Below are 12,438 nucleotides of genomic sequence, written 5' to 3'. Positions count from 1 at the left end.
AAATTGTCTAGGCTGGGCCTGAACTTGTGACCCCCTTGCTCCTTCCTTGCAGAGTTCTGAGATTACAGGCATGCATCACCATGCCCATCTGGAATTTCATTTTTAATAATAAAATCTTGCTGGGCATAGTGGTACATGCCTGTAATGCAAGCACTTGGGAGGCTGAGGCAGGAGGACTGCTGTGAGTTCAAGACCAGCCAAAAACTGCATAGTGAAACCCTACCTCAATAATAAATAAATAAATGAATGGATGAATGAATAAAATCTTGTATGTTGCAACTTTGTGACAGGACTGGTTGGGGTTGTTTTATTTTGTTTTGGGTTTTCCTTTGTGTTAGGGATTGAACCCAAGGCTTTGTGCATGCTAGACACATGCTTTACTACTGCACTATGACAGCCCACAGGTTCTGTTTTAGGCATTTTAAATAATCTTTTAATCCTCTTATTAACTCTACAAAATAAGTATTATTATTCTTATGTTCTTTATTCTTTTTTTTTTGGTACCAGGAACCGAACTCAGGACCTTATGCTTGCTAGGCAGGTGCTGCACCACTGAGCTACATCCCTGGCCCTATTACAGTACCATACCATTCTTTAGTTATAAGATTGTCATCTAGCAGGGACCTTGTGAGGTTGAAATTCTAGCTCTGTCATTTATTAATTCTATCCCTTCCTATGCCTCAATTTGATCACTTGTTAAATGGTGTTACAGTTTAAATATGGTTCGTCCCCAGCAAAATTCACGTCAAAAGTAGGTTCCCAAAGTAACAGCATTGAGAAGTAATGGGACCTTTAAGAAGTAATTAGGGAAAAGAAAGAAAAAAAAAAAAGAAGTAATTAGGCTTTGGGGGCTCCATCCTCACGAAGGGATTAATGTAGATCTTACAAGAGTAGTTTGTTATAAATAGAGCCTGGCACCTCCCTTTACTCTCTTTAGGATGTGCCTGTTTGCCCTTCTGATTTTCGCCCATACAATGAGCAGTAAGTGATCCTATCAGAGGCCAAGCAGATGCCAGTGCCATGATTCTTAGGCCTCCATACCTGTGAACTAAATGAACCTCTTTTCTTTATAAAGTATCCTGACAGCAAAAAAAAACAGACGAAGACAAACAGGGTAATAATAGTATCTCATAGGGTTATAAGGGTTGTTAATCTATTCAAAGCATTTAAAACAGTGTCCAGGGCTGGAGATATAGTTCAGTGGTACAGTGTTTGCCTAGTGAGTGAGTCTGAACACTTGGTTTCAATCCCCATTGTCATAAAAACAGTAACAACAAAAAAACACTGCCCAGCACAAGGTGAAATAAATGTTGAATTTAACATTATTACTATTTAGCAGTGCACTAGAAATGAAAAGAGCCCTGTGTGGGACGGACAACTGGTGATCAACCTGTAACACCCAGCCGAACTGAATCAGCGTGGTGCCGGGTGTGGGAGGGCCCAACTGAGGACTGTGGCCAACAACATAAAAAGGAGGACTGGAAAGGAAGAACTGAGGGCTGTTGGTTTTCCTGGAGGAGCTTGTCACGCTGGCTTTTCTGATAGGGACTCAGCTATTCTCATCATCGGAGGAGCTCGGGACCTTGCTGTTGCTGAGGGTGGCTGTGGTACTTTCCGGGGAGCTCTGGTCCTTACTTTCAGCATTGCTTCTTGGCTCCAGTACAGATCCCTCAGCCTACTAGCAAGATCCTCCATCCCACTGGCACAGACTTTCTAGCTTCCACCACTGACCTTGTGCCCTTTTCAGCACAGATCCTTGAAACAGGCTTGTATGAGACACTGCTGTGGGCTCTTGGCCTCCAATTGGACTTTTTAATTTTTTTGGTCTTTTTTGAGACAGGGTCTCGCTATGCAGTTCAAGCTGGCCTTGAACTCACTTTGTAGCCCAGGATGGTCTTGAACTTGCAAAGATCCTCCTGCCTCAGCCCCCCGAGTGCTGGGATTACAGGCGTGCACCACCAGGCCAGGCTGATTTTTCTTGATAGGGTCTTTTGCTATAGAAAAGTTTTAAATTTTGATGTTTATTTATTTTCTTTTAAGAATTTTATAGTTTTAATGCTTACAATTAGGTCTTTGATTTTTTTTGAGACAGGGTGTCATTCTCTAGTTCAGGCTGGTCTTGAACTCACTATGTAGTCCAGGTTGGCCTTGAACTCTCAGCAATCCTCCTGTCTCAGCCTCTTGAGTGTTGGGATTATAGGTGTGCACCACCATGCTCAGCTAAGTTTTAATTTTTAATTTTTTTTTTTTTTGCCTTTTTTGAGACAGGGTCTCCCTATGCAGTTCAGGCTGGCCTTTCCAGTTGGACTTGTAGGGGTCACTGTCATGGGCTCTAGGTCTTTAGCTGGACTCATGTAAGACTTTGCTGTGGGATCTAGGCTCTCAGCTGAATTCTTTGGGTCTTTAGTGTGTGGATGGATTTCCTGCACTCTTTTGTATTTGACTGTTTGTGTAACTACTCTAAAATAATCCTATAAATTATGTGTCCTGGGGCTGGGGATTTAGCTCAGTGGCACAGCACCTGCCTGGCAAGCGCAAGGTCTTGAGTTCGGTTCCCGGTACCGGAAAACAAAACAAACAAACAAACAAACAAAAATTATGTGTCCTGTATTAAACTGTTTCCCTTGTAAACCCTGACTACAAGCCCTAAGATGCTTACAAATATATTAAATAGAGATTGATCATTAACCAATTATCCCAAATAGGTGAAAGTTATTTCCAGATCTCAGACCAGGAGCTACACTCTTCTTGTTGCCTCCTTTGACACCACCTACCTTTTCTCTAGTGCAAATATGCTTCCTATTATCCACTTCACACACACGGGCAAACTTAAGAAAGCGCTTGTAATCAAAATTATTTTGGATTCCAAGATGATGGCAGTCCCTATAAGGAATCCAAAGGAAAAAGATGAAATTTTTCAATAGGAAAAGTGTACTTTAAATACTAATACTGAACTTATATAAAGATTTTACACAACTTTTCTGAAGTGTTCAGTGCATACCTGGCAAAATAATCCCATTTATCTACATCAATGCCATTTCTTTTATTAGCCACTATCTCATAAAGGAAGCTTTTCTCTTTAGGACGTCCTTTATATGGCCACTACAAGACAAGAAAACCCAGGCAAAGTTTTAGGATAGGCAACAAATCTATTTGCAAGCAAAACAATTGTGTTCATCTGCAAATTATAAACTGGGAATAAGAGATAAATTAGAAGGGTACATTCTTTCTTCCAATTCTTATAAAAGTGGAAAGGGAAAAGAAATGCTAAGGTATACTGTATGTCCTATTAATACCAAATCTTTACCTTAGGAATGTAGCTCAGCAGTACAGCACACACATATACACACACATACACACACAAAACTTCAAGTGCCATTCAAAGGATCCTAATGTATAACACCTCCCACAAACAAGAACATTTTTGTTCTCTTGACTTAAAATCTTTTTAAAAATATTTAATTATAAACTAGTAAGAACGTTCCTAAAATGATAATACTTGAATTTATGCATTAAAATAATACTGTCTACATATCTAGTAGCTTCACATCTAACTACATGTCTAGTCTAAATGACATGTGTATGTTTCAAAGCATTTTTGGACCTCTACTTTTTTGGAAATTAGGTATTCACTACAAAATCACCTTTTAATTCTATGTTTTACTGGTCTGGCATGGTAGCATGCGCCTGTAATCCCAGAACTGGGAGGCTGAGGCAGGAGGATGACTGTAAGTTCAAGGCCAGCCTGGGCTACAAAGTGAGTTTAAGGCCAGCTGAACTGTACAGTGAAACCCTACCACAAAAAGACAAAAAAAACCAAAACCAAACAAACAGAAACTTTGTTTTGGAAGTGGATTTGCATTATTTAAGGGGGAAAAAACCCTTAGAGTCTCAAGGGAAAATTATTTTCCAAGTTATTTTAAAATTAATAGTACAAAGATAAAAAAAAATGGTACAAAGATTTTCCCCTGAACTAGTTTAACTCTTTAGGTCTTCATATATCTAGATATTTCAAACAGGCTAACTATAATGGATAAACAAGATACACTTTTACATTTACAAAAAAATTTAAGGCTTCTATCTATTATACATATATATTCATTAAAAAGGATTTATAAATATTTTAAATTTAAGAGTAACTTAAAGAACTCAGTTAAAAGGCACAAAAATATAAACTTTTCACTTTTTCCATTAGAGGGTAGAAATACGTAACATATTTTGTCATTGGCCCCTTTAAAACAGCAAAATATGTAGCTGTAAAAGAAGTGGAAACATTAGAAAAGAGCATCAGTGAGTTCAAATTAAATTGAATACAGTACAAACTTACCGAAGAATCTTTCACTGGTGATTCAAGTGGTCCTGCAATTTGTTCCTTGATAAAACAAGTATCTTCCTCAGGGATGAGGCCATACTGTTCCATGACAGCCCTGAGTCCATTAGAATTCACTAAATACTCAAACATCTGAACTGATCCCTGTTCATGCTGGAAAAAATCAGGATAACGTGGCCTATTAGAGACTCTAGCCTACCAGGGGCCCCAGCTATACAAATTATTATTGTTCTAGGTAACTCTGATATGAGTACTGGATGCTTTACTGCGCATTAATTACCTAACTGCTAACTATGGTTTTGCAATTTTTAAAATCTGCTGCTTTTGTAAGTATTTTATTTGTCTACAAAGCTTCTACAAGCCATGCTCATTATATTGCAATATAATAAACACATTCTATGGGACAAAATGATTTATGGTACCTAGAAGAATATTACCAGGTCATGCAGGCAGAATCCCATTTTGATGAACACCACTAAGAATTTAGTCCTATTTTCATCAGTGTTGGAACGCATGAAGCTAAAAGCTGTTAGTGCTTCCATCTAGTGGCAAATGGAGGCAGCTGCAACCTTGTCAGTAAAATTAAGGCTCTGAAATCAAGATCTTATCAGGAAATTCGACTCTGAAATCAAGATCTCTGGGATGAGAGGCAGGCATGGTGGCACATGCCTACCTAGCAAGTTCAAGGCCAGCCTGGACTACATAGTAAGGTCTGGTTTCAAAAAATCAAAACCAAACACCAAATAACCACCACCCCACCCCACCCCGCCAAAAAAAAAAAAGACTAAATACAAGTCTCAGTCAGCCTCAACTGGCTCATTTCTTTGCTTACTCTCCCACAGGCATTGTGAAGATCAAATGGTCTCCTGGAGACACTGGTTCTACTCCAGTCTCACCATAACTAACTTAAGATGAAAAGCAAAACCTAAATAGTCCTATATAACTATCTTTTAAAAAATCAAATCAAGATATATATTAATCTACTTACAAAGAGTTAAATGGTAACTACATTACAGACATTTGGCAGACACTCCCTAACCAAGTGATCAAAGTTACTATCACAAGTAATGGCTCACAGGGGCTGGGGATTTAGCTCAGCGGCAAAAGCGCCTGCCTGGCAAGCGCAAGGTCGTGAGTTCGGTTCCCGGTACCGGAGAAAAACCAAAACCAAAAAAAAAAAAAAAAAAGTAATGGCTCACACAGATTTTACATACCTCTGCACGTGCCACATTAAAAAGGAAGCAGCACTTCTCTGGCATTCTGCCAGAAATAGCAAATCTGGCTATGGTAGTATTAGATCAACTGAAACTCAAATTGAGGGACATTCCACAAAACAGCTCACCTACTCTTAAGAAAATGACAAGGTCATAAGGACCGTGTGGTGGCACATGCCTGTAATCCCAGCACTCGGAGGCTGAGACAGGAGGACTGCCACAAGTCCAAAGCCAGCCTGGGCTACATAGTGAGTTCAACACCAGTCTGAATTAGCCTATGTAGTGAGATGCTGTCTCAAAAAAACTGAAGAATCTAGCTGGGCATGGTGGCACACACCTGTAATCCCAGCACTTGAGAGGCTGAGGCAGGAGGACTGTTGCAAGTTTGAGGTCAGCCTGGGCTACAAAGTGAGCTCAAGGCCAGCTTGAACTGCAGTGAGACCCTGCCTCAAAAAAGACAAAAAAACCCAAAAATACCCCTGAAGAATCCTCCCAAAAGAAAAGATAAATGGCAATAAAATATATACTGAATCTTACACTAGGAAAGTAAAAGTTTTTCCCCGTCTAACTAAATATGGTCATTTGGTGAAATTGGAAAGTAAGTCTGTAAACTGGGTAACAGTACTGAGTCAGTACTAATTTCCTGATTTTGATAATTGTGCAGAGGTTATATTCCTGTTTTGGGGAAATATACAATGAAATATTTGAGAATAAAAATATGTGAGGTTGGAAGTGATGCTGTATGCCTGAAATCTCAGGTACATGGGAGGCTGAGACAGGAGAATCACTTGAATGCAGGAGTACCAGGCAGCCTGGGCAATGGCAGGACCCTGCCTCAAAAAAAAACAAAAAGAAAAAAAATAGTATGTGTACATACTAAAATGGTGCAGAAGAAAATTATATACACCTGGAAAAAAAAGAGCATGTTTAAAAAGAAAACACAACAAAACATTAACATTTAGCAAATCTAGATTGAAGGGTTTGGTGCTAGGGATTTAGCTCAGTGGATAGCGCCTGCCTGGCAAGTGCGAGGGGTTGTGAGTTCGATTCCCGCTATGGGAAAAGAACCAAAAAAAAAATAGAGGGCTGGGGATTTAGCTCAGCGGCCAAGCGCCTGCCTGGCAAGCGCAAGGTCGTGAGTTCGGTTCCTGGTACTGGAGAAAAACCAAAAAAAAAAAAAAAAAAAAAAAAAAAAATAGATTGAAGAGTTCTTTTCCATTAAAATTGGAGTAAAGTTACATAAAAATCAAATGTTAAAAACTGAATAAAAGAAGTTGTTCAAATGGGAAGAGAAACAGGAGGCAGGGAAGGGAAAAGAGATTTAAAGAAAAAAAAACAGAAGGATAAAAATGGAAGTAGAGCTTTTGTGAACACAGAAAAAGGGTTGGGGGAAGGGGAAGAGGAACCCCCCCAAAAAAGAATTGCAAGTATGGTGGTGCATGCCTGTAATCCCTACTCAGGAGGCTGAGGTAGGAGGATTGCCATGAGTTTAAAGCCAGGAAAAACTACATAGTGATACCTTGTCTCAAAACAATCAAACAATGAATTAGTCAGTCAATCTATCAAGTGTATAAGAATTAAAAAAAAAAAACTTTCCTATTTGCAGATGCATTGAATTGCAATGATCTACATTGAAAATGCAAAAGAATCTACAAAGTTTTTAGAATAAAGGTTGAGCAAAAGAGTAGTTTCAAATATATTCCAATATATAAAAGCCAAATATATAAGTAAACCAAAAAAGTAAATTTCAAAAAGATAACACAATTAATAACAACTAAAATTATAAGGAACTCTGTAAATACAACAAAAAATATATAAGACTCTGGAGGAGAAAACTGCAAAATTCTTAAGGGGAGAGTAAACAGGCAAAGACCCTCTTGTATGACCTAGTAAGAACAGTCATCCTTCCAAGTACCAAGACTTACTACAGACCAATAATAATTAAGAACTTATGGACCAGAGGGACTGAGGACGTGGCCCAATGGTAGAATGCTTGACTACCATGCCCAAGGAACTGGCTTTGACCCCTTTACCAAAAAAGCAAACAAAACAAGGTGTGGAACAAGAATCCAGAAAGCTTCCTCATATATGGGAAACTGAAAAATGCTAGAAGAGCTGGCACAGTGGCACATCTGTAATATAAACTACTCAGGAAGTTGAGGCAGGAGGACCACACAATCAAGACCAGCAGGGGTACAACTTATTAAGATGTTGTCTCAAAATATAAAAAGGGCTGGGAATGTAGTCAGAGAGCTCAGCGGTAGACCATCTGCCTAGCATGTGTGAGGCCCTTGGCTTAATCCCCAGGACTGGTACGGGGCTGGGGGACTCGTTGAGGCTCTTGATGTCCTAAGCCAAGAGTGGAGGAGGACACCCAAGAGTGCAGCAGGATCAATGATTTATTTGAAAGAGGAATGACAAGAAACACTCCACAGAGCGGGGGAGGAGGCCAGTGAGAAGAGCTCTTGGCACTAAGGGGAATTAGTGTCAAGTTTTAAGCCTTAGGGTTTAGGGTGGAACTGAGGGTTTGGTCTGAGGCGTGACTCCAACCAGTGAGCAACCTGACTCTGCCTCTCCAGTGGGAGGTGGATTTTGGCCTTTTATGGCCCTCACAGAACTTTCCTGGTGTCCAGAGCCCATGAGGGTCAAATCTGTAATTAGGGTTGGGGTAAGCCAAGAGTTGCAGAAGACCACTGGGTGGAGCACTTACTGTAGACAAGCTAAGTTTCCTGGTTGCATTTCCCCACTGTATTTAGATTTGGGCATCCCATGTTTAACTCTTAGAAGGTAGATCTAGTCTAGAAAGTGGGCTCCCCACTGGGCTGGTCTTCTCTTCTTCCTCTAGCCTTTTCCTTACCTACCTCCTGCCTCAGTACCACAAACAAACAAGATTTTAAAATAAACAAGTATCTATATTAAAAAGAGAATAATTAAAATTCTACTATTCACGTATATAAAAATTAATTTCCCATGCGCTAAGTTCTTAAATGTAAAAGGTAAAACATTTAAAAGAAAAAAACATCAGCTCCTACTAAATCAGTCCTTTGCAGAAAACAATTACAAATTACATGTATAAGCCCAGCATTCTGGGAGACTAAGGCAAAAGGATTGCAAGTTTGAGTATAGCCTGGCCAATTTAGTTTCTCAGCAAGGTTCTATCTCAAAATAAAAAAATGAAAAGGGCTGGTATAGTAACTCACTGTGAAGGATCTGGGTTCAACGCCCAGTACTGCAAAAGAAAAAAAAAATATTAACAAGCCTAACACTAAGAGAAAATATTTATAATAAATATCTGTAAATACACACACACACACCCCAATCAGTAAGAGAGAAAAAAATCCCTTTCTTCTTCCTCTTTTTTTCTCTCGCTGCTCTAGATTAATCGAGTTTTACTGCTGCTCACTGCACGATCTACCAATAAACCATATATACACCTAGACTCCAGTAAAATTTTTTTTTTTTTTTTTTTCCCCCTCCGGTAGCGGGAACCGAACTCACGACCTTGCACTTGCCAGGCAGGTGCTTTGCCACTGAGCTAAATCCCCAGCCCCCAATAAAATTTTTTAAATGGATGAAACATTGGAAGAAATTAGTACAGGTAGTAGAGTGGGATCTGGCAGACCACTCCCCTCTACCCACTTGAGTTCGAGCAATACCATAGCAATCCTCTTTCCTCTGGTTTTTTATTTTGTTTTGTTTTGTTTTTTTGAGATGGAGTCTGGCTTTGTAGTTCATGCTGTCCTTGAACTCACTATGTAGTGCAGGCTGGCCTTGAACTCTCTGCTGTCCTCCGGGCTCAGCCTCCAACCCAAATTCATTAGGGGCCTGTGCTGGGCCCTTCTACTGTTTTAAGAGAGGTAGAAAATGAAATAGCAAAGAACCTAGATACCCCCAAAGCCTCAGGCTACAGCATATGTCTATTAGATCTCCTGGCCTGACCTTCAATAACCTTTTCATCACGAGACCTTATTAATAGCTCATAAGTATGGTTCATAAATAGAATCTTATTTACGGTTCATAAAAATTTATGATAAATAAAATTAATAGTTAAAAACATCTCAAAAAAAATCTCATGCTCGTAATTTAATCAGACTCAATTCTGGGACACTCATGCTCACTGAAAGCATCTGCAATGATTTGGCCCCTGTCAATCTTACTTAGGTACCCAACAAGCGTCACCTACACTGGGCACGCTTCCTTTAAAAATCTGAAAGCCTGATTTATCTGTGTGCTGTGTTGTGCTTTTTATTTCCGTTGCACTTCATACCACTTTTCTGCTCATGCAGGACCTTCCCTCAGTACATCTTCCTGTGATCTTTAATAAATGTAACCGCTTCTGCTTTACCATTGAATATATGCTTTGCAATACATTGCTTGTAGTACACAAGAGCTTGGAATTGAGCTGCTGGATTTACCACGTAACAAAATTTGCCAAAAAGATGTACCAATAACAGTGTAAAACACAAACAACAGGAAATGGTATTCAACATACATTAGAGAATGCAAATTAAACCCTGAGAGACCATTTGACACTCAGAAGTGCTAATCTAAAAGATTTCAAATGCAGGGGCTGGGGTGTGTCTCACCCGTAGAGCACTTGCCTAGCATGTGCAAAGCCCTGGGTTCAATATGCAACTCTGCAAAAAATAAATAAATTTTTAAAAATAAAATAAAAGATGAAATGTTGATGAGGCTATACAACAACTGGAACTTACATTGCTGGTGGGAGTGTAAAATTGCATAACTACACAGGAAAACTGTGGTAATTTCTTATACGGTTAAACATGCATCTACTATATGCCCCTATAATTCTATGCCTAGGCATTTACCTAACAGAAATGAGAAAATACTTACAAAAATTCTTGTAAACTAATGTGCATTATAACCTTATACATAATTGCCCAAACCTGTAAACAACCCAAATTCAATCAAAAGGAGAAAAGATAAAAAAATTGATTTATTCACAAACTGGTGTACTACTTTAGCAATAAAAAGAGATCCCCTTCTGATAGACTGAACATAAACAAATCTTAAAAATATTATGTTAAGTAAATAAAATAAGACACAAAATTATACCTACTCTCTGATCCTCTGTATATCAAATCCAAGAACATGTATGTTCATGGAAGTCAGAAGGTGGTGGGGAGTAAGAACTGGTTAAAGGGGAAGGAGGCAGGGCTGGGGATGCAGCTCAGTATACAGAGTGGCCTTATTATGTACCAGGCTTGGGTTCCATCCCTAGCAACACCCCTCCAGAGGTGAGGTGCAGAAGGGAATTTTCCAAAAACATGAAAATATTCTGCATTCTGACTGGATGTAGACACTTATCAAAGCTCGCTTAAAAACTTTACTTTTATTGCACATGAATTATACCTCAAGGAGAAAAAAAAAAAAGAGAAAAGCTAGTGGTTGACTTGTAAGAAGCTTCTAAGACACATTAATTCCTTTTCAACTCTAGGTTCCAGAAATACAGTGTGGTAGAAACTGGGAGTGGCAGAAACATAACTTCTCAAAAACTGATTCCAAAAATAGGTCAGCCACCTGCAAACACCTAATTATATGGTTCATCTGATGGTCAGGTTTCAGTTACTTCAATGGTCATACCAAATGAACAGAAACTGGATTTGGCTTTTTTTTTTAAAAAAAACAGCTGTGAACTAGAATAGAAAAAAACATTAATTTGATAATTAGAAGATTTGATTTCTAATGCTGGCTCTACTACTTAACAGCTTTGTGATTTCTGACACATTGATATGCTTCTAAAAGTTTCAAGTTCCTTTTCTTTATAAAATAAAGATAATGGCGTGGTGGTGCACACCTGTAATCCCAGCACTTAGGAGGCTGATGCAGGAGGATCACTGCAAGTTTGAAACCAGCTTGGGCTACGAAGTGAGCTCAAGGCCAGCCCGAACTACATAGCGAGATCTGTCTCAAAAAGACACACAAAAAAGGTAAGATAATGATTCTTTCTTTATGGACTATTGCTATAGCTTCTTCTTTTTTTGAGGCAGCAGGTATGGGAATTGAACTCATGACCTCGCATTTGCCAGGCAGCTTGCCACTGAGCTATATCCCTGGCCCTTTATTGACTATTGTGAGGATCAAAAGAAAACACACATAAACATGAATGAGAGCACTTTGATGTGTATAATGGGGAAGCACATTGTAGCACAGCCAGGAACCAAATAGATAATGTAAATGGGCTTCCTTTTTATTGACTACTGAATGTACACATACCGTCCATTTCACCTCTGGTCGAGCAAGTGGGATAAATCTTCCATCAAACATATGAGAAAATGGTCCATGTCCTTAAAAACAAAAGCAGCCTTAAAACAAGCAAAATGTTTGTAAATTGGTAAAACTCAATTCTTTAAGAAATCTTTTGCTAAGCATGGTGGCGCACGCCTGTAATCCCAGCACTTGTGAGGGTAAGGCAGGAGGACTGTTTCGAGTTCGAGGTCAAACTGAGCTACACAGTGAGTTCAAGGGCAGCCTGAACTGCATAATAAAACCCTGTCTCAAAAAACCAAAGAAAGAAAAAGAAAAAGAATTGTTTTAGTTTAATTGAAATATCAACAGAAATCAATAATTGATAAATCACAAAACAGGACAAATCCTACCTTCCTATTTTCTACAGCAGAATAAAATGAAAGGACAGTTTTATGGTTTTTTTTTTTTTATTTTAAAGAGTAAAAGAAGGATAACATAGTAATGGTGGGGCTGACTGAATTACAGACAAAGTGGTAGGAAATTATCAATGGTTGTTGCTCTACATATTGTTATCTACAGGATAGTTTCTCAGGAAAACAAAGAGACAAATAATAGTGAGTTACAGACAAAAGTGGTAGGTTATTATCAATGGTTGTTGTACTATACTTTGGTATCTTCAAAGTG

General features: G+C 38.9%; 1 protein-coding gene across 1 annotated transcript in view; it reads right to left on the bottom strand.

Annotated features, from left to right (window-relative positions):
- The window catches only part of Samhd1 (SAM domain and HD domain 1), a gene marked incomplete in the record, with an annotated part of 66,570 nt that overhangs the window by 22,664 nt on the left and 31,468 nt on the right, over positions 1 to 12,438 (bottom strand). Inside the window, 4 exon segments of the mRNA XM_013514015.1 lie at positions 2,775 to 2,883; positions 3,002 to 3,102; positions 4,328 to 4,483; positions 11,782 to 11,852. Of these exon segments, the coding sequence (XP_013369469.1) occupies positions 2,775 to 2,883; positions 3,002 to 3,102; positions 4,328 to 4,483; positions 11,782 to 11,852 (437 nt within the window).

Source organism: Chinchilla lanigera, unplaced genomic scaffold, assembly GCF_000276665.1.
Source record: "Chinchilla lanigera isolate Chin_1 unplaced genomic scaffold, ChiLan1.0 scaffold00021, whole genome shotgun sequence".
Taxonomy (NCBI): Eukaryota; Metazoa; Chordata; class Mammalia; order Rodentia; family Chinchillidae; genus Chinchilla; species Chinchilla lanigera.
This window is presented reverse-complemented; position numbering and strand designations above follow the sequence as displayed.